General features: G+C 39.6%; 1 protein-coding gene across 5 annotated transcripts in view; it reads right to left on the bottom strand.

Moving 5' to 3' along the window:
* The window catches only part of Rimklb (ribosomal modification protein rimK like family member B), a 125,374-nt gene that overhangs the window by 37,032 nt on the left and 66,249 nt on the right, over window positions 1-22,093 (bottom strand). For all 5 annotated transcript variants that reach the window (XR_003848175.1, XR_001872251.2, XR_003848174.1 and 2 more), the window contains exon 2: window positions 11,094-11,325. Coding sequence is in view for 2 of the 5 variants with exons in the window: in XM_029559860.1 (XP_029415720.1) it covers window positions 11,094-11,268 (175 nt within the window). In the remaining 3 variants the exon portion in view is untranslated. The remainder of the gene's footprint in view (window positions 1-11,093; window positions 11,326-22,093) is intronic.

A 22,093-nucleotide genomic window follows, 5' to 3' on the forward strand; every position in this document is an offset into this window, starting at 1 on the left:
GATTTAGTGGACTGTAATTTTATCTAACTGGAGAGACAAATTACACAACATCCTACAAACAACCTTATTCAATGGTGACAATGCTGTGATGATCCCAATCTTGACTAAATAGTACCTTGTAAAAAGAAGTGTTTGGCAAGAACACATCAATCTTATGGGGCCTTAAAATGAGGGCCATCCTTAAAGAACCAACAATGGCTTTGCAACTCTAAGAATCTATGACTACTTGAAATCTTTCCACTATAACAAACTGGCTCACCTACTCCAAAGAGTCTGAAATCAATAACTACTTCCCTAAAGAGCAACAAACCACCTTCTAAAAAATATGTTTATAGCCAAAAACAAGCTACTCTCAGTCTCAATCACAGATGCCTCTTTTGATGGTGAATGGAGATGAATACTGACACATAAGATGCTGAAAATAAGGGCTGGAGAGATGGCTCAGTGGTTAAAAACACTGACTGCTCTTGCAGAGGACCCGGGTTCGATTCCCAGCACCCACATGGTGGCTATGAACTGTCCTTAGCTCCAGTTCCAGGGGAATCCGAAGCCTTCTTCTGACATCTGTGGCATTGCACGACATGGGTGCACTCACGTACATGCAGGCAATACACTCATAAACATTAAAAAAAAAAAAAAAAAAAGATGCTGAAAATAAAGTTCCACTGAGGGCTCTGCCCTAAACTAGAAACTGGTTAACACCCCCCCCAAAAGGCTCAGGGAGGGGGAGGGAGTAGAAAGAATGGGAAGAGCCACAAGACAGGGAGAAGGGAGGCAAAGGCTTTCATCTACACTGCCTCATCTAAGCTGCCCTGTTCTAAGAATGGCAATCATGAACTCACAGTAGCTCTAACTACTGGAACTATCAGGCCTACCTAACAGTCAGTTATGGATAGCCCCAGGAGGGACTCGAGGGGTTCTAACACTACTGTACTAATTGGCAACTAAGAAGATTCTGGTAGAGGGAGAGGTACAGTAGTACCCACTTGGGTGCCCATGGGTAAGTTGGCCCACTAAGCTCTAACAAATAGTTCCATATCCAAGATCAATACAAAATTCTGTGGGACACAAAACAAAATCATGAATATGGGAAAGAAATCTATAAGGAAGGGGAAGATGTGCTGGCAGGTGTGAGAGGGGAATAAGATAAGGGGTGAGGGTTGCATTACAGACAATTAAAAAATAATTTAACTTCAGTCTGATTTATAATCACCACCTACATCATTAGCAGGTATTCTGCAGCTAGGTACTAGCAGGTATTCTGACCAAGGAAAACAAACATTTGCTCTACACATTTCTTATGCCAAAAGATCAATTAGGAAAACTTTTATTATCTATTAAGTGCAGTGTAAGGAATATAGTCCAGAGCATGACAGATGTAGGAAAGCTACCTCATTCTCACCTCTTTCCAAAGAAATTAATTTCTAATCCTTAAAGTATTTGTGTTTAGTTCTGACATGTCTTGAAAGACTACATACAAGAATTCCAAAAGCTAATTCAAGCAAAAGGTAGCACTTGTTCTGCTTCTTAGCATATATTATTTTCTCCATCTGGAATAAGATTCTTTTAGTTTTTTGGTCTTTTTGGGACAGGGTCTCCCTGTAGCCCCATTCATCCTGGAACTCACTATGTAGACCAGGCTGGCCTTGAACTCACAGAGATCCGTGTGCCTCTGCCTCCCGAGTGCTGGGATTAAAGGTGTGCCCCACCATGCTGGGAAAGATTCTTTATTTTATGTAAATAAATAAATCTCTTTTTATAAAAAAATATGCAACTTAGAAAACAAGCTCTTGGGGCTGGAGAGATGGCTCAGTGGTTAAGAGCACCAGCTGCTCTTACAGAGGACCCAGGTTCGATTCCCAACACCCACATGGCAGCTAATAACCACCCATAACTCCAATTCCAGGAGAATCCAACACCCTCTTTTGACTCCTCAGGCACTGCACAACATGGGTACACTTACCCACAAGCAAGCAATATACTCATACACATAAAATAAAAATGAAATTTTTTTAAAAATATTTTTTACATTTTATTTATTTTTCTTTTATGTGTATGAGTGTATTGACTGCATGTATGTGAGTGCACCCGTGTCATGCAATGCTGCAGAGGTCAGAGGAGGGCTTTGGATTCACCTGGAACTGGAGTTAAGGACGGTTCATAGCCGCCATGTGGGTGCTGGGAATCGAACTCCGGTCCTCTGCAAGAGCAGTCAGTGCTCTTAACCGCTGAGCTATCTCTCCAGCCCCAAAATGAAATATTTTAAAAAAAGAATACAAGCTCTTTTCCTAGTACCTTTATGTTCAGCTTAGTCAATTAAACACAAAATACTACAGTAAACTGGGATGATATACAATACTATACAGGAAAAAAAATGTAACTACGTCTAAATCAAATTGCTGTCAATATTAAAAACTGTGCTTTTTAACTCATATTCAGTTCAAATATAGCTTGACTCCTCAGAGGTCATTAAGTAGCAAAAATTTAGTAGTATTTTCTTGAAATAAAGATTCCAATATACATATATACGGTCTAACAAGAGGTAATAGGTACTGCTCATAATCCTCTCTGGAAACCAGTTTAGAAGCATTTGTCAAAATAACCAAATAAAAATCATGAAAATATACATTTATTCAGTGAGTCTCATTTTAGAAATCTAAACTAAGGACAGAGATATGAACTATAAACATAACTGCAAGCAACTCATTTTAGAAATCTAAACTAAGGACAGAGATATGAACTATAAACATAACTATAAGCAACTTAACACGTTTAATGACTAACGTATGGGAAAAACAACACTGAGACATGTATGTTCCAGGTACTTGACATTTATTACTTTACTTGATTCTCATTAAAATCCCATGCTGTTGGAAGAAGCCAGAGCAGTACGTACCCCAATTCCCTATCTGCAAGTTGGGTAACCTCTTCAGAGGATGGTGGTAAGAATAGGAGGTAGGAACTGGCTACGCAGTTAGGGCAAAAAGACCCCAAAGAAAAGTAGCCAGTTTCTTGGCTAAAAGTCACAATGTCCTTGGGGCCTCTTAGCAACATACTCCATTCCAAAGGCCAAAAATGTCGAAAGTATTTCGTGACTTTTATCTAATCCTTAAAAGATTTTAGGGTTATCTCTTCAGAGGAGGGATTATTAGTATAGCAAAAAGCCTCATAAAAAAAGAAAAGTATATGAAGTTATCAGAAAAAAGTGATGGGGAGATATGGGAGGAGTTGGAGGGGAGGGAGTCGGCATGGATTTGATCAAAACACCTTATATGCATGTATGACATTCTCAATAAATTATTTTTTTTAAATCCCATGTGTCCATTACATACAAGATAAAATGCACTCGGTAGTCAACTCAGGTGCTCACAATCTACAGCTATTAAGTACAGTCAGAATTTAATTCCAGCAGTATGATTCTAGAGCCCATTCTTTTTACCTACTGCTGCTATATTATATCGATTACCATATCCAGCATTATAAAGCTATTAAAATGTTTCCTGAACCAAGATAGAAAAATGTCAGCAAAATCGTTAAATTGAAATGTTAGCATAAAAGATGTAAAGTATGCCAGGTGTGGTAGTGCACGCCTTTAGTCCCAGCACTCAGGAGGCAAAGGCAGGCAGATCTCTTTGAGTTCAAGGCCAGCCTGGTTTACACAGTGAGTTCAGGTCAGCAGGAACTACAGGGAGACCCTGTCTCAAAAAGACAACAACCAACCAACCAACCAACCATTGTAGTAATCACTTTTAAAATTAGTCTTAATTACATATACATATGTTAATCAATATCTATCATAAATTTAGCAGTGAATTTCTCAAGTTCTCACAATTACAGTGTTAGGTATTAAGAGTTTTTTTGTCTTTTTGAGACAGGGTATCCCTGTATCCCCAGCTGTCCTGGAACTCAAACTGGCCCTCAAACTCAAGAGAGATTCGCCTGCCTCTGCCTCCCAAGTGCTGGCATTAAAGGCGTGTACCATCACAGCCAGCTAGAAGGGCTCTTTAAAAAAAAAAAAAAAAAATCTTTTTTCTTACTAACTAGGCTGCATATTAGCAAATTTCTCCAATTTTTATGAGATTATATCATTAATTTGCATGATGTAAGGCTTCATAGAACCCAAGGGTCTGAATACTACAATCAGATTAATAACCAGGAAGAAAAGGTTAAGAAAACACTTTAAGAGTCTACTCTAAGTAGCTTAAAATACTTCATTATTTGTATAGCTATTACCATCCCGGTAAAGAAACTGACATAAAACAAGGTAATATAATTTGTCTTAAGTCTCAAAGCTGGTTAAGCTAGAACTCATTCTGTTGGCTTTAATACCCCTTTAAAGTTCTAGCACATCAGAAGAAAAAAGGCTGAAATTAATATTTGGAGAATTAATTTACTAACAAACTGACTAAAAATAGGTCACCATAAATTGGTACATGATTTAAGGAAAATGCACCAAACTAGGTTTTTAAATTGGGATTTTATTCCACTAAATTAAATAAGCTTTCAAACTATCCATCATCCATACATCCACATATAGAAGCTTCTACAGTAGGTTTCCAAACATGACTTTCTCAAAGATCTTTAGTGTGAGGTGGCTCTCCCCACACTCCTTCTTTACCCTGTCCTCCCACCACCCCCCCTCCAGCAACCCTTCCTGTGCCATCATTCCCCACTCTTCCCCTTTAAACACTGCCACCCCCATGACCCCTTATGAGATACTCTAATTTAAACACACTTATCTAAAGATTCAAAACATCCACATACGACAAAACATATGACATATATCTTTCTGGGTCTTGGTTACCTAACTCGGTTATTTTCAGCTCCATTAATTGATCTGCACATTTCATAATTTAATTTTCCTTTACAGTTGAAAAACACTACATTGTGTATATAAACTATTTTCATTATCCATTCCTCTCTTGATGGACATCTAGGCTGTTTCCATTTCCTAGTTGTTGTGAACAGAGCAGCAGTGAACATGGATGAGCAAGTATCTCTGCAAATAGGATAAAAAGTCCCTTGGGAATATGCCCAGAAGTGATATAGTTTAAACATGTGCTAGATCTGTCAACTTTTTGAGGAATCTCTGCATTAATTTTCATAGTGGCTGCACCAGTTTGCACTCTCACAACGGTGTATAAGTGTTCATTTTTCCTCACATTCACATACCATTTAAAAAAAATTTCTTGGTCATTTGAGAACTGTCCAGTATTAGCTAGATATGACAGGGAAATTGCACATATGATCTCACAGTAGCTGGGACTACATGTACAAAACTTACCCAAGACCAACCCAGCCAAAATCTCAGCATGGATGGAGGAGCTAATGGCAAATGATGGCTGCTTGGGAAGGGAGCATCAGTTTTCTTCAGGAATGCAGACCCTGAAAGGCTATACCCATGCTCCAGTAGATAGTCCCCAAGTAGATGTGAGTAGGCAGTGATAAATAAACTCAGTGGGTATTTAATAAAAAGAGAGAAAAAACAAATCAAGTTGGGAGGGGAAAATGGTGAGGGGATAAGGCAGGGGGAGGGAAGGGAGATACATTTCTGGAAAAGTCAAATGTTTACAGTACCCAAGAAAATATTCATCCAATCAAGAGCCAAATCGAAAATAAAAGAAGGGCTGAATGTGGTACTGTACCCCTGTAAACCTAGCACTTGGGAGATAGAAGCAGAAGGATCAGGAGTTCAAGGCCACCCTCAGCTATAGTGAATTTGAAGGCAATCTCAGCTATATAAGACCCAGCCTCAAAAACAAAACAAAAAAAGAAACAAAGTTTCACAGAATTTTACTCCTATCCTCTATAGCCCACTCCTGAGTGGGGGCCACTGTCTCAGACCTGTCAGCATAATAGTCTCTCCCTGGAACTGGAACAGGGACCTTATTTGCAATACTCTAATCTGTTTAAGGAGTGGTTTCTATTTCACCTAACTAGGTTCTGCAAGTAGGAAAAACTGGCAGGCACTGCTTTTAAAAGCTGAAAGGAACTCTACAGACAAGCAGTTACCCAAGGCAAGCTATTACAGGTACACTCTAAGGTCCTGCGGCCCAAGCTGGAATGAGTTTCTGAGAAACAGATATCCAAAAGCAGTCAGGAAATCAAAAACATACATACAAACCCAACCAAAGATGTTCAGAAAAAGGCCTGGGAAGTTCTTAAAGAACTCTCCTCAGGTCAATGTAAACAATGTAACTGTCCATTTCTCTAAATACATACAAGTGACCCAGAAGCCCATGGAAGGATACTTGGTTTTCTTTGTCCAGTGACTATTTTAGCCAATGAGGTTTATCTGCAGAGTGATTACTTCCTTATCAAATAAATTGGGCTGGGAATGTAATCAGTGGAATTTGTGTAGTAAGCACAAGGCCCCAAGTCAAATATGTAGAAAACCAGAATCCTGTGTACTGCTGATAGGAGTGCACAATAGATAACATGTAGGATTAAACATAAAATGTAGTAGTATGTGGCCTTTAAAAGGAAAGTCTAAAATATGCTACAACAGATGAAACTGGTAAGCCAAGTGTGGTGGCTGATACTTTTAATCCCAGCAATCTGGAAGGATGTAGCAGGAGGATCAGAGGCAAGTTCAAGGCCAATCTATACTACACAGTGAGTTCTAGGCCAGTGAGCTACAGTTAAATGTTGCCCTCACTTACCACCACCACCACCAGAAAAGAAAAAAATGCTCAATGAAATGAACCAGAAACAAAAGGACAAATATTGTGTGATGGTCAGCTCGTGTTTCAATGAAGGACTGTCTACATTAGGTTGGCCTGTGGGCATGTCTGTGGAGGATTATCTTAACCACATTAATTAATGTGAGACGAACTAGCCCACTTTAAGGCAGCACCATTTCCTACTCAGGGGAACCTGAACTATGTAAGAGTACAGAAATCAATGGAGCTGGGGAAATGGCACAGCAGGTAAGAGCACTGGCTACTCCTGCAGAGGACCTGGGTTTGGTTCCCAGAACCCACGTAGTGGCTCACAACTATCTCTAACATCAGCAGAGTGAAGGCAAAAAAAGTTTGGAGAAAGTAAAACAGGTATCTGAACCAGAGTCAGATACCACAGGAGTGTCACATTTAAAAACTATGAAGTGGAGCATGGGGGCTCACATCTGTAATCCTAGCAGACAGGGGGACTGCTGTAACTCTGAAGCCAAATTGAAGTACATGATGATTTCTGGGTCAGCCCAGGCTACAGAGTGAGAACCTATCTCCAAAATAAATTGACTATGATTAACAGATCCGAGGACTTCTATAGAAAAAGAGAGAGCATGCAAGAATAGCTAGTTAATACAAGGAGAGGCATGGGGTAGTCTTAAGAAACAAACAAATGATAGAGATCAAAAACATTAACAGAAGAAAGGAAGGCCTCTGTTGAGAGCTTTACTACACTGGACATGGCTGAGAACTAATCTTAGAGCTTGATGATATGACAATAAAAACATACAAAAATGAAAGACAAGGGCTGGAGAGATGGCTCAGCAGTTAAGAGCACCAGCTGCTCTTGCAGAGGACTTGGGTTCGATTCCCAGCACCACTTGGCAGCTAACAACCAACCGTGACTCCAGTTCCAGGGGAATCCAATGCCTTCTTCTGACTCCATGGGTATTGCATGACACGGGTGCACTTACACACATGCAGGCAATACACTCATACACATAAAATAATAAAATATTTTTAAAATGAAAGGCAGAACAATAAATGTCTTGAAAAAGAAAATTAGAATATCCAATAATCATAGGATGACTAAAAGAGTATAGTTTAGCCATGTGTGGTGGTGCATAACTTTAATTCCAGCACTCAGAAGGCAGAGGCAGGTGATCTTTGCCAGTTCCAGGTCAGCTAGGGGTGCAGACAGTGAGAGCCTGTCTCCAAAAAATAAAAGAACAATTTACATGTAAATAAGAAACAAACAACAAAAAAAAGGGACAGAAACAGAGCAAATATTGTAAACAATAAAAATATGAATTGCATTCAGATTCATGTCAGGTACCAATCTAGAGATTCAGAATGGCTGAAAAAGACAAAGATGACATCATATAAATAACAACTAGTTACATGTAGTAGCCCACACCACTAATCTCAGCATTGGGAAGTAGAAAAAGGGGATTGGGGCTAGAGAGATGGCTCAGTGGTTAAGAGCACTGACTGCTCTTGCAGAGGATCCAGCACTCACATGGCAGCTAAAACAACCTTACCTATCTCCAGTTCCAGGAGATCTGATGCCCTCTTCTGACCTCCATAGGAATTGCATGACACGGGTACACTTACATACACACAGGCAATATACTCATACACATAAAGTAAAAAAAAATTTGGTCTTTTTGAGACAGGGTTCCCTGTAACCCCAGCTAGCCTCAAACTTGTTATGTAGACCAGTCCTTGAACTCACAAAGATCTGCCTATCTCTGCTTCCCAAGTGCCGGGATTGAAAAAGGAAAAAAGGGATCAGAAGTTTGCAGCCAGCCTGGGCTACAATACCCCCATGCTGTGGGCATGAACAATACAAACCATTCACCTGTTTAATTAAGGCTATTTCCATTCTCTTCTTTATCCCTACAAGCTGACACCAGGTATGTTCATTATTTATTAAATTTATTTCTGTTTGCTGAGACAGAATTCTACCCTGTGGCTCAGGCTAGCCTTAAACTCCTGATCCTTCTGCCTCTACCTCCCTAGTGCTAGCATTACAAGTATAAGCCACCATGCCCAGATTACTGTGACAGAGTATCACCACATACATAGCCCATGTTGGCTTAAAACTCTCTATGCAGCCTAAGTTGGCCTCAAATTCCTGGTCCCCCTACCACAGTCCCCAAAGTGCTTGGATTATAGGTGTGGGCCACAATGTACAACTCAGAGTAGACACCTAAAAGAACCCTAACTGCAGCTTTTGCTTTTCTAACCTATAACAACAGAAATACAAAACAAAAGCATGTGGGAAAGACTGGAGCAAACTAATATTTCTTATTCCCATATACACCTCATGTAGAGTTCAAGAGCATGGCTCCCAATACAAAGAAGTATCTGAATTTACAGTATCAATACTACCATGATGGTACACATAGAAATAGAGGCGGAAGGCAGCCTGGGCTACATAGCAAAACACTGTCTCAAAAAACCAGTAATAATGAAACAACCTTATGATCCTCTCCTCAATACATACCCTCCTCCAAGGAAACAAAGTCAAATACATAAAGAGTATCTATATCTATGTTTACTGTGGCATTATTCACACTAGCCAAACTATGCAATCAACCTTGGAACTCATTAAAAGATGAATGCACAAAAAGCATGAGCCATATATATATATGGTGTATCAATAGTGCATTATTTTTCAGCTATTGCTGAAAAATTTTTCATTAAGAATCATTAAGAATTTAGGCTGGGCGTGGTAGAGCACACCATGAAGACCCTGTCTCAAAAAAACCAAAAAAAAAAAAAAAAAAAAAGAATGGGGCTGGGTGGAGTGGTGCATGCCTTTAATTTTAATTTCAGCACTATCTATATCACCAGTTTGAGGCCTGCTGGGGCTACAGGGAGACCATGTCTCAAAAAGACAATAAAAAAAAAAAATTAAGGAAAAAAAAAAAGAATTAAGAATGACACCATGGGGTTGGAAAGATGGCTTTAAAAGCACTCTGCTTTTCCAGAGGACCCAGGTTTGATTCCTAGGATCCACAGGGTACCTAACAACCCAGGTTTGATTCCTAGCTACCACAGGGTAGCTAACAACTGTCTGTTAACTATAGTTCCAGGGGATCCCACACCCTCTTCTGGCCTCTGTGGGCAACGCACGACACGAGTGCACTTACATGTAGGCAAATCACACATATACATAAAGTAAATAAAAAAGAATGGTGCTATATTATTTTCAGAAACAGGTAGAATCAGACATCACCATGGGAAATGAAATAAGATAGACATAAGAAGAGAAGTACTGCATGTTTTCTCTGACATATGGAAACTAGGATTTTAAAAATGATGATTTGGGTTGGTGTAGCTCAGTTGCTCAGAGTGCCTGCACAGTCACCAGGAAGCCCTGGGTTCAATCCCCAGCATAAAACAGGCATGGTTGTGAACACCTCTAATCTCAGCATTTAGGAGATTTAGGCAGGAGGATCAGGAGTTCAAGATCATCCTTGTCTACATAGGGGGATCTGCTCTTCTTGTCTCCGTGGGCACTGCACACAGGAGTGCATTTACATACATGCAGGCAAAACACTCGTACATAAAGTAAAAATAAATAAATCTAATAATAATAATAATAATAATAATATCATCAAGGCCAGCCTGGTCTACATAGTAAATTCTAGGCTAGTTGGGACTTTTTTAAAGTAAGTCTTTCAGAATACATGCTATCACTAAATTTTAATGTTTTTTTTCTGAAAGTCAACAATTCGCAAAACCATGTAACTTTTTAACAGAAATGACAACTTTAACAAGACACAACCTTCCAAAGCAAAGATTTCTAAGTGAGAATTTCTATACTCTCAGAATACCTTATGCCTGTAATGTATCACTAGCTGGATCAAATCATTAAGATACTTTTACATTTGAAAAGTTACAGCTTTAATCCCAGCACTTGGGAGGCAGAGGCAGGAGGATCTTTGAGTTCGAGGCCAGCCTGGTCTATATAGCAAGTTCCAGGCCAGCTGGGGCTACAAGGAAACCCTGTCTCAAAAAGACAAAAAAAATTAAAAAGCTACAAAATTTCCAGGTATGGTGGCATGCACCTTTAATCTCAGCACTTGGGAGGCAGAGGCAGGTGGAGCTCTGTGAGTACAAGGTCAGTCTAGTCTACATAGAGGGGTTCCAGGTGAGCTGGGACAACACAGTAAGACCTTGTCAAAACAAAAAACCAGAAAGTAATTTTTAAATTTTCTTCCCATTATTTTCTCCAAAAACAATTTTGGAAATATTTATGCTTCTCTATCTTACAATAAAACATAAGAGATACATGAGCAGATGGTACTCACTCATGATCAGGCGACTATGACTACTCCGAAGTATGCCAGAAACATGCATATTCAGCCCATTCCAGGTAAAAATCCAAAATATCATTTTGTACAGCCTTACCCAGATTTCCTTGCTCAATTGTCAGTACCACTTCATCCATCACTACGGCCCGAAAGTCCAATTCCTCTTCACAACATTTGGCCTTCAAAGCTCGTAAGATCTCTTTTTGGGGATAGTCTTCCCTGATGCGACGATCTGTCAAAAACCACAACTTAGCAGCTACTGAGCTGCACATCTTGATCTGCTTGTTCTTCCTTTTCTGGAGTATTTCTTCTTGAACGTAAACTTTTATCTAGATGGGAGAGAAAAATACACATACAATACTGATGAAAGCTTCCAAATTTCTGGATTTTACACAAATCAATGTTGTGGCTATATACTATACAAAGAAAGACAAAAGTGAACTACTGGTCATGCATGCCCGTGACTCTAGAATGCCAGGGAGACACAAAAGGATCTGGAGCTCGAAGTCAGCTTCAGTTATACAGTGAGTTTAAACTTCAACTTTGGAAGACCCTGTCTCAAACAAAACAAAAGCAGAGAAATATGATGCTTTCTTCTCTTTCATTCGAAATTGAAAACTGTGGACCACTATAATATAGATCCTGTACTCCAAAATAAGATGTCTCTATTTTCCCTTGGGGAATCTGACAGTACAATTAAATAATTTAATAACTGTAGCTAGACATGATGGCACACATCTTTAATTCCAGCAATCAGGAGGGGGAGGCAGGCAGATCTCTGTGAGTTTAAAGCCAGTCTGGTTTACATAGCAAGTTCTAGGTCAACCAGGGCTATATACTCACACCTTGTCTCAAAATTAATAGCCATATAATAATTTAATAATTATAGCCAGTCATTTCACAGAAACTGTCAAAACCATTTTCATATATAATTTTTATCTAGGAATATATTCAATTTTCTCATGCTTTTTTATAGTTACGTAGATAATGAAATAAATCACTATTTATTCAGTAAGCAAAACTGGCATCACTTGAAGAGTGTGCAAAAGGACTTAAAAAATGAAAGCAAATGCCCATGTCTATTCACTAAACTAAATGCCACTATTTCAGAGGATAGCATGCTGTTACTCAGCATTTGTAGTCTTTGAATGGAAAATTTTAAAATTGGAAGGAAAAAAAGAGGATGCTTTTCCAACAGAGTGCCTGTCACTTCTCAGAATTTGAATCATAAATCAAGTAACAGTTAGCAATTGTCTTACTTGGAAACGAAAAGACTACCACTCAAATCCAGTTTAAAAATGAAAAAGGGGCCGGGCGTGGTGGCACTTGCCTTTAATCCCAGCACTCGGGAGGCAGAGGCAAGTGGATCTCTGTGAGTTCAAGGCCAGCCTGGTCTACATAGTGAGTTCCAGAACAGCTGGAGACAGTGTCTCAAAAGGACCAAAAAAAATGAAAAAGGGAAAGTTTTGTTTTTTAAATCTTTTTAATATTAAAATTACAAAACTTCAAATACAGTGGTTCCTCACCCTTAGTATCATGAGAATGAAGGATTAGCTCCAAAACCGCAACCCCCAACCCCCAACCCCCATATTTCTCACACCTACCTAGGAACACACACACCAAAATCAACAGATGCTCAAGAGCCTTATGGAAAAGTGTGCTGTGTTTCCACAAAACCTGCAGACATCCTCTTGTACATTTTAAATCCTTTTTAGATTACTTATACTGAAAAAATTCAAATGCTATGAAACACTTATCATACCGATCAGGGAAGGAAAAAGAAGTCTGACTTGTTCAATATAGTCTTGATATTCTAAGTTTTTCAATGCAAGGTTACTTGAATCCACAGATGTAGTGCGTATGAATACAAGGGACTGACTGTTCAGGTATCATACCAGAGGGCATGAAATATCAACACAGAAACAAAGGGCAATGGTCAAGATCAGAGGGAGGCAAACATCAAGCAGATGAACAGCTTCCTGAGTAGCAACAGTCAGACTAGATTCTTCACGTACCCTTCAACCACATTCCCAGGTATTAGCTGCAGGAACTGTTTCACAGGTTCACAAAGAAAGACCATAGCCAGCAGTGTACACCCACAGTACCTTGGTTTGCCATGGCTACCACTCCAGACACACCTACTTTGTGCCTAATTCATCTACCCAAAGACTACCTCCTCAAAGGTATAAGTCTAAGAAGAAATCCAGTTAGCAATACTATATACTATCCCCAATTGTGGCAAATTGTATATTATAAATTACACTGATTGTGCTGTAGTTTAAAATATAACAAGCTGCCGGGCGTGGTGGCACACGCCTTTAAAAAAAGACATAATCTGGACTAATGGCTTAACCTTGGCACACACAATGAACCCTTTGCTTCTGTGACCTGGTCACCTGATCTTACTTCCTGAGAATCATAATTTGCTACTCCACCCAAAACTGAATGAATGAATGAGAGAATGCTTGAGAATTAGGCAGCACATGTATCTTCACTGAAAACAAGAACAATGAAGTATTGTTTGACCTTGTGTGTGTGAGATATTTTAGGCCTAGGGATAGGACAAGATTGCTTGATAATGGTGGACTCAAGCTTGTATTCCCCAATTGAAGCTGAAGAAACCATTTTGAACAAAATTATGGGTGAGACCTGACACAGTTCCAGAGGACAGTCCACTCTTAAAAACTAAATTAAGAGTCATGCTATTTTGGGGGGTTTTGTTGTTGCTGTTTTGTTTGACAGGGTCTCCTTGTAGCACCAGCTGGCCTTGAACTCACAGTGATCCACCTTGCCACCACACCCAGCTCTTTTATATGTGTAAGTGTATTGCCTGCATGTGTTTAAGTGCAGCTGTGTCAGAAGAGGGAGGTCAGAAGACGGTGTTAAGAGTCCCCTGGAACTGGAGTTATGGAGGGTTGCTAGCTATCATGTGGGTGCTAGGAATCAAACAACAGTCCTCTGCAAGAGCAGCCAGTGCTCTTAACTGTTGAGTCATCTCTTTCCAACCCCAAATTCTTAAATCCTATGTTTTGATAACAGAAAAAACACTTCAATTTGTAGGAATAAGAAAGAACTTTCAAATGACTCTAATAGCAGAAGAAATAACCCTCAAATAGGATTGCATGAAATTAAAAAGCAGTACAAGGAATTGCTCACAAGAGTGAAGATAGAGTCTACAGAATGGAAGAAAATCTTTTCTAATTATACTTCAAATAAGGATTAATATGCAGGCTATATAAAGAACTGCAAAAATAAACACAAAAAAAATAGATTCCTGCCAGGCGTGGTGGCGCACACCTGTAGTCCCAGCACTTGGGAGGCAGAGGCAGGCGGATCTCTGTGAGTTCAAGGCCAGCCTGGTCTACATAGTGAGTTCCGGGACAGCTGGGGCTACAGGGAGACCCTGCTTAAAAAAAAAAAAAAAAAAAAAAAAAAAAAAAATAGATTCCTGTCATGGCTGCTTTCCTGCAGGCAGTGTCTCAGTTAATCTCCTAGTCTCAGCATCCGGAGTTCCAGAAACAGAGTATTTCAAAGCAGACAGAACTGTATATATCACTGCTTTGAAACGTTCAACCCTCGAGATCCCAACATCATGACCTCAGTTTCAACACAACCCAATTTGTTTTGGCTTTTTGGGGGGGTCTTTTTGAGACAGGGTCTCCTTAATCTAGAACTCCCTACATAGACTAGGCTGGCCTTCAGAGATCTACCTGCCTCTGCTTCCTAAGTGCTGGGATTAAAGGCGTGCTGACCTTGGTTCTTCACTGCTTCTGGTTCAGCCTGTTGGAGTAGTAGAAACTGAGATGCAATTGCTCTCATTAGCTGTGGTTCTCTCTGCATTATGGACATATGTGCTTGCCTGAGGGTATACTTGAAATGGACAGATGTGACTTTGAAGCCTCTTCTGAATCAGACTTCACACACTGAAACCTATTATGCTGTGGAGGCTAAACCTGAGGTTTGATCTCTATAGTTCCCAGCAAAGTTAACAGGGTGATTCCACATTCTTAGCTGTTTCTCATAAAATGGAAACAGATATTGCTAAATGAGGAGGGGAAATGTTTACCATAAACAGTGCACTAAAAAATGCGGCATGGTATCCCATGCCTTTAGTCCCAGCACTCAGAGGAAGAGATAGGCAGACCTCTGAGTTCAAGGCCAGCCTGGTCTACGTAGTGAGTTCCAGGCCAGCTGGGGCTACAGGGAGACCCCATCTCAAAAAGACCAAGAAAAAAAAAAAAAATGCACCCTATAATTTATATTTATTGCTTAGAAAGAGGGTCAAAATAAAATGCCTTAAATTTACGAATTACTTCATAGTTTTAGAATTGTCAAAAGCATATGAAACAGAAGGAAGTATTTGGTCAGAATCTAGCAAATCAGTATTGTTCAGTTATAATCACTGTGTCTTGAATCCCTGAGGAGTCTTTTTTTCTCCTTGTTTTTTTTTTCCTTAGGTTTCTGTTTTATCTCCCAAAGTTGATGTTGTACATAGGTATCAAGTTACCAAAAATTGAAATTTTTATGTCTGAGGAAAAGAAGTTGTAATAAAAATGTACTCAATGTGTCTAATACTAAAATTGAAAGAAGAGTACATATATATTAAAAAATCCTTTATATTGAGCAACAGATCCTTGGTGAGAAGCACTGTAGTAAATGCATATCAATTATGATATAAACAAACAAATCTTACCATCAATAAATGGGCTGATAAACTGAAAAGACAGATCTCAAAATAAGAAACACACAAGGCCAGTAAATATTTTAAGGTATTTAATATCCTTAGGCCTCAAGGAAATGCAAATTAAAACTGCACTGAGATTTTATTTCACTCCAGTCAGAATAGTTAACATCAAAACTTACAACAAATAATGATCATAAGGATGTGGCTGAAGAACTGTTACTAATTCCCGGTGTCACTGCTGGTGAGAGGTGACTAGTGCAGACACTACAGAAATCCGTATAGAGGTTTCTCAAATGAATAAAAATGGAACTACCACATGACCCAGCTATACCAGCTCTGGTATGCCCAAAGGACATCCTACCAGAGAGAACTGTACATTAATGTTTGCTGCTATACTAGTCACAAAAGCTAAGAAACGAACAAAGCTTAGAAGTCTATCAACAGATGAAAGGAAAAAGAAAATGTGACACACAATGAAATTTTATTCAGTCATAAAGAAAAACGACATTTGCATGAAAAATGTATGGAATTGGAAATTACGTTGAAATAAGCCAGTCTCAAAGAGACAAAGACTGTTTTCTCTCATGATGATCCTACATTTTAATTTTTAAGTGTGTGCTTATATACAGGGGGATGGGGTTATGAAACTCTAAGGGTACTTCCCATTGCCTAGACCCTTTTTTTTTTTTTTAACTAGTACTTTATGGTTTTAAGTGTGATATGGCTGAAATATCTATTCTATGTGATTGGATTTATTTCTTAGCTTTGTTATATGCAAATCTTTCTCAGAAGTGTTTGGCAAATTTCTACATTCTTTAATACAACAAAATATATTTTAAGCCACTAAACTTTTATACTCTTTTCTCTAATATATTCACAAGTGCTCCCAGTTTCTCTGCATTTTTGGTCTACTGTTACAGGTTTTGTGGGGTATACTTCCTGAGACATCATTAGGCTGTTTAAAGTGATGGTTTCTTATATTTTTATGGCTTCTTGTATTCTGTATGTATTTGTTGAAAAATGTTAGATTATGTGTAAACTAAGATAAACAAGCTATATATAAAAAAAAATACAGGAAGACACCCTGAAAAAATATGCATATACAAGCAAGCAAACTATACACCCCCGACACACACCCAGAGTTTGTTTTTTTTGTTTTTCGGTTTTTTTTGAGACAGGGTCTCCCAGTGGCACCAGCTGGCCTGGAATTCACTGTGCATTGCTTGTGGCAAAATAGAGTATCCTATTAGCTGCTGTTAGTGTAGACATCATTTTTTTTTTTTTCTGTCTTTTTGAGACAGTGTCTCCCTGTAGCCCTAGGTGGCCTGAAGCTCACTATGTACACCAGGCTGGCCTGGAACTCACAGAGATCCCCCTGCCTCTGCCTCCCAAGGGCTGAGACTAAAGGTGTGCATCACCACGCCTGGCTCTGATGATATTTTTAAGTCTTATTTTTAAAAATATTGTATCTGCCGGGCGTGGTGGCCAGCTGGGGCTACAGGGACACCCTGTCTCAAAAAGACCAAATAATAAATAAATAAACTAAAAAAAAATTTAAGGGGTTAAGAGCACTGACTGCTCTTGCAGAAGACCTGGGTTTGATTCCCAGCACCCACAAGATGGCTAACAAATGTCCATAGCTCCAATTCCAGGGGGTCTGATGTCCTCTTTTGTCCTCCATCTTCACTGCACAACATGGGTACACTTACATACATGCAGGCATAACATTCATACACATAATAAATATGAGTACACCAAAAAAAAATTTAAAAAAGAGCAAGCGCTAAACAATGAATTTAAGTGAAATTTGAAAAAATACTCCTTACAATTCACAAAACACATTCTGTATACATTTTCTCACTTAAACTGCATATGCTACAGTTACTATGTGAAATATCTATTATTTGCATTTTAAGCAAAGATCTATTCAAAATACTACAATAGTAAAGCCAGGAATAGGATTACGATTCTCTGATTTTTTTTCAATCCATACTTTAAAATTAACAAACACAGTCTTAGATAATATTATGGCATTTTGAACAAAATGTTTTTCATAGATTCTTCTTCCTCTTCATCTCCTTGGACTCCACTACTTCCCCTAATTTCTCCTTACAGCCAACCCATTTCTTTGTATTATTTCTTCCACCATACATAAAAATACTATCATAAGAATTTGGACAAAGAAAATAAATTTGGGGCTGGAGAGATGGCTCAGAGGTTAAAAGCATTGACTGCTCTTCCAGAGGACCCAGGTTCAGTGTCCAGCACCCTCATGGTGGCAAACAACCCCCTAACTCCAGTTCCAGGGGATCTGATACTGTCTTCTGACCTCTACAGGCATTGCTCAAGATGGGTGCACTTACATAAATGCAGGCAAAACACTCATACATATAAAATAAAAACTGGGTTTTTTTTAAAAGGCAAAATTTTGTAGGAATGACTTCTGAGACATAATATAAACAAGCTTACAAGGCCCTGGGCTCCTCATATAAACATATGGTCTAAATACCTAATGAACCTTTCTTGCCCTTGACCCAGAAAAATGTATTTATGTCTGTTATGAAAATACCAAGTACTAAAAGCAATGTTCACTGAAAGCACCACATTATCCAATATGTGTTGCAGACAACAGGATTCGATTGGCAACATCTGTTCCTGGTTGTGTGGGCTATTCTGTCAGTAGGAGTCAGAAGGGACATAATCCTCTGATAAATTTCTCTTTTCCCATGTGATATTAGATGTATGGTTTCAACAGAGAGCAAGACCTTTGCTCTAGAGCACAGTTCAGGGAGAAATCTGAAGGAACAAGTTCTCAGAACAGATTGGGTCCCACTCTTAGTTCTAAGGATGCTAGGAGTCAGGCTGCCCTTACTCAGGTAGGCATCCTGGTAATGTGGCATCACAACACCACATTGCTGTGTTCCATGTAAGGAAGAGGCTCTCCAAACTCACAGATCACTACCCAGAGAAGTCCAAGGAAAAAGGGAATTATAGGACATAATCAGTCATACGCAAGTACAGTCTAAGGTTTTCTTTTTATATTTTATGTGTATGCATGTGTTGCCTGCATGTAGATAAGTGCACCCATGTCATGCAATGCCTATGGATGATAGAAGAGGCTGTTGGATCCCCTGGAACTGGAGTTACAGACAGTTGTTAGCTGCCATGTGGGTGCTGGGATTTGAACCTGGGTCTTCTGCAAGAACAGTCAGTGTTCTTAACCACTGAGCCATCTCCCCAGCCCCCAGTCTAAGGTTTTCTTAGTAGATTTACCTTAGTAGTGCCTTACTATTTATGCACTTTCTGTACTCAGACCTCTTTTCCAGGCTCCATAAGCTTTATATTGACGTTCACTTTTACTTTCTGCTTTCTCTTTGGGGAGGCCTTTACCTCCCGAATCTCGTGCACATGCATGGCAATTAATAACTTTGTTTAAAGAAACTGGAGCTACTGCAATTTATGAGCTCTTAAATGCTATTCAAAAATACTGTCCCTGGTATCCCAACTGTGGCACACTTGACTCAGAATCTTGGGGAAAAAATTGGTGATCGATAAAAGTTGCTGCTTAGGAATTGTTAATTGATTTAATTCTTTGGAACTAAATTAGACTAAACATTTTCTATGTTCCACAGTCTTTAGATTATCGATACTTAATTCAGGATTGTATATGGTAAATTATAACGTGGTTTTTCTAATCCAGCTAGGCTGATAGCCCTCATTAAAAAAGGAATATTCAGGGGCTAGAGAGATGGCTCAGTGGTTAAGAACACTGACTATTCTTGCAGAAGACCCAGGTTCGAATCCCAGCACCCACATGGCAGCTAACGACTGTCTATAACTCCAGTTCCAGAGGATTCTACAACCTCTTCTGTCCTCTGCGAGCATTGCACGACCTGGGTGCTTTTACCTACATGCAGGCAATACACCATACACATAAAATAAAAATAATAATTTTTTTTGAAAAAGGGAATATTCACCCTGCACCCTCTCATGCTTTTCTCCTAACTAGTTAGAGAAATGTAATAAAGATTGACAAATTATAAATTTCAAAACAGGGTCAAATGCAACATTTAAAGGAATATTAAAGGTTCAGTAGCATTGACCAAAACCAACTTGAGGAGGTTACTTACTGGCTACTCACTGGCTTGCTCCCCTGGCCCTGCTCAACCTGCTTTCTTATATAACCCAGGACCACCTGCCCAGGGATGGCACCACCCAGTGGGGGCAAGGACCTCCCACATTCCTCAACCATCAAGAAAATGTCTCACAGACACAACCACAGGCCAATCCCATACAAGAAATGCCCCAAGTTCCTTCTTCCCAGGTTTGTCAAGTTGACAACTAAAGCTACCCAGCATGTGGGTCCTACAGACAGGATCAGATTAACCGGGCAAAATAAAAAATTCATTAAGATCAGAGGGTATTATCAGAGTCACATTGGGAAGAGCAGATAATCTGAATAGGCTCCACTGTCTCTGTGGTCACTAATAAAGAATAAGACACAGGAAAACTCAAGTCTTGTCAGTGAAAAAAAGCAGCTAATCTGATAAGACCTCTGCCCTCGAGGTTGCTCACAAGGGTAGAAAGACTAAGGGAAACTCAAGAGGACACTAGGGACAGCAAGACAAGGGAAATTTGGATATGTTCCTCCTATCTTGCAGAGAGGGAACAAGTCATCTCTAGCCTGTATTCAACTGACCCAGACATCAAAGAAAAGAAAAATGCTAGATGATTTTCTGCATTTAAGCCTGGCCTAAAATTAAACCGGAGGATAAAAAGTGCCCTCTAATGGTAAATATCTGAATATTGTTATTATCCTACAACTTGATCTCTTTATAGAAGAAGGGTACTTGTTAAGTTTTTCAGATCATGTACCTCCATTTACAGGTATAATCTTTCAAACATCTGGTCACAAAGTACAGCTAGGGTGGATCTCAGGTTAGACACTGGTAAAGGCAAACACCTCTGTAGACTTGATTCTCTTTTTTCATGAGTGCTAACTGCCATATACTAACGACCTTATAAAATTGAGAGATATCAAAATGTGACCCTTCAAAATCAAGTGTTTTTACTTTTGTCAATTCCCACTCCCAGCGCAAAACCCAGCAGATGAAAAGACTCATCTGGACAAATCTATGTAAGTTATAAGCAGGACAGGTGTGGAACCCTCCTCCTTGGCCCCCTCCCCTGGACTCCCTAGACCCCTGCCCCTATTTAGGACTAACTGCTCTTTTCGCTTCTGTAAATCACTTGGCTTGAGGGAACAGAGGGACAAACTGCACCGTCTCCATTTTGACTGCTGATTCTTCCATTTTCGTGATGACTCATGGTCATAGACTAGGCAAGCCCAGGCATGTCCAGGGGGCCCGGGCAGGTTTGAGGCCCTGTAAGGGATAAACAGGGTCCTCTAGCCCCGAAGATAACAGTCAGCACATTCCACAGCCCTGAGGGCAGCACCCACCAATGAGAGGCCTCCAAGACTGTAACCAATCAATTCAAAAGTATGTTGGCGTACACACGTGCAAGCACGCGGGCAGGCTCTTTGGACCAATCAAAACATAACTCTGTCATTCCCCTCCTCCCTTTGTCTGAAACCTATGAAAAGCTCCCTGCCCCTGCAATTGGGGCTCTAAGACGAATCTACCACTTTAGTTTGGTCTGAGAGTCCGAGCTTCAGCCCGAATAAAGACTCTTTGTTCTTGCATGCTCTCTGGACTCCATGGTAATTCTTGGGGATCCGTTCTCTGAGCACAACACAGGTACTCAGGGTCCAGCCAGTTGTCAATGAACCCAGTAAGTCTCCTGTGTAGTACAAACCACTGGGCTCAGATATACAGAGAAAGAAAAAGCCTTTTGTGTATACATCAAACTGCTAAACTGTCGTGTTCTCTTCCAGTTCACTGAGAAGCTGGCTCTGACAAGGGAATTTGGCCCTTCCACTTCAGACCCAAGATGTCGGTCTCAAAATGGCCTCCAAATCTCCTTTCCTGACTGAAGTTGACCCCCGACTCTGTAACAGAAAGGATAATAAAATAGCCAATAGTAAAGGAACTGTGCCCTTGAGAACAGCTAAGAACAGATGTTACTATTATTTATTTCCCAATATAAAGATGTCTATAGCAAGCCAGTGGCACATGCCTTAAATCTCAGCACTTGGGAAGCTAAGGCTGGTAGATCTTTGTGTGTCTGAGATCTTTTGTGATCACCCTGATCTGCATAGTGAGTTCCAGGCCAGCTGGGATTACAGAGAAATCCTGCCTCAAAGAGACCAAAAAAAAAAAAAAAAAAAAAAAAAAACCAATTCTGTGAAAAATGTCATGGGGTTTTTGTTTTGCATTGCACTGAATCTATAAATGGCTTTTGGTAGGATGGTCATATTCACAATATTAATTCTTCCAATTCATGAGCATGGG

This window comes from Nannospalax galili, unplaced genomic scaffold (assembly GCF_000622305.1).
Source record: "Nannospalax galili isolate Female #2095 unplaced genomic scaffold, S.galili_v1.0 scaffold589, whole genome shotgun sequence".
Taxonomy (NCBI): domain Eukaryota; kingdom Metazoa; phylum Chordata; class Mammalia; order Rodentia; family Spalacidae; genus Nannospalax; species Nannospalax galili.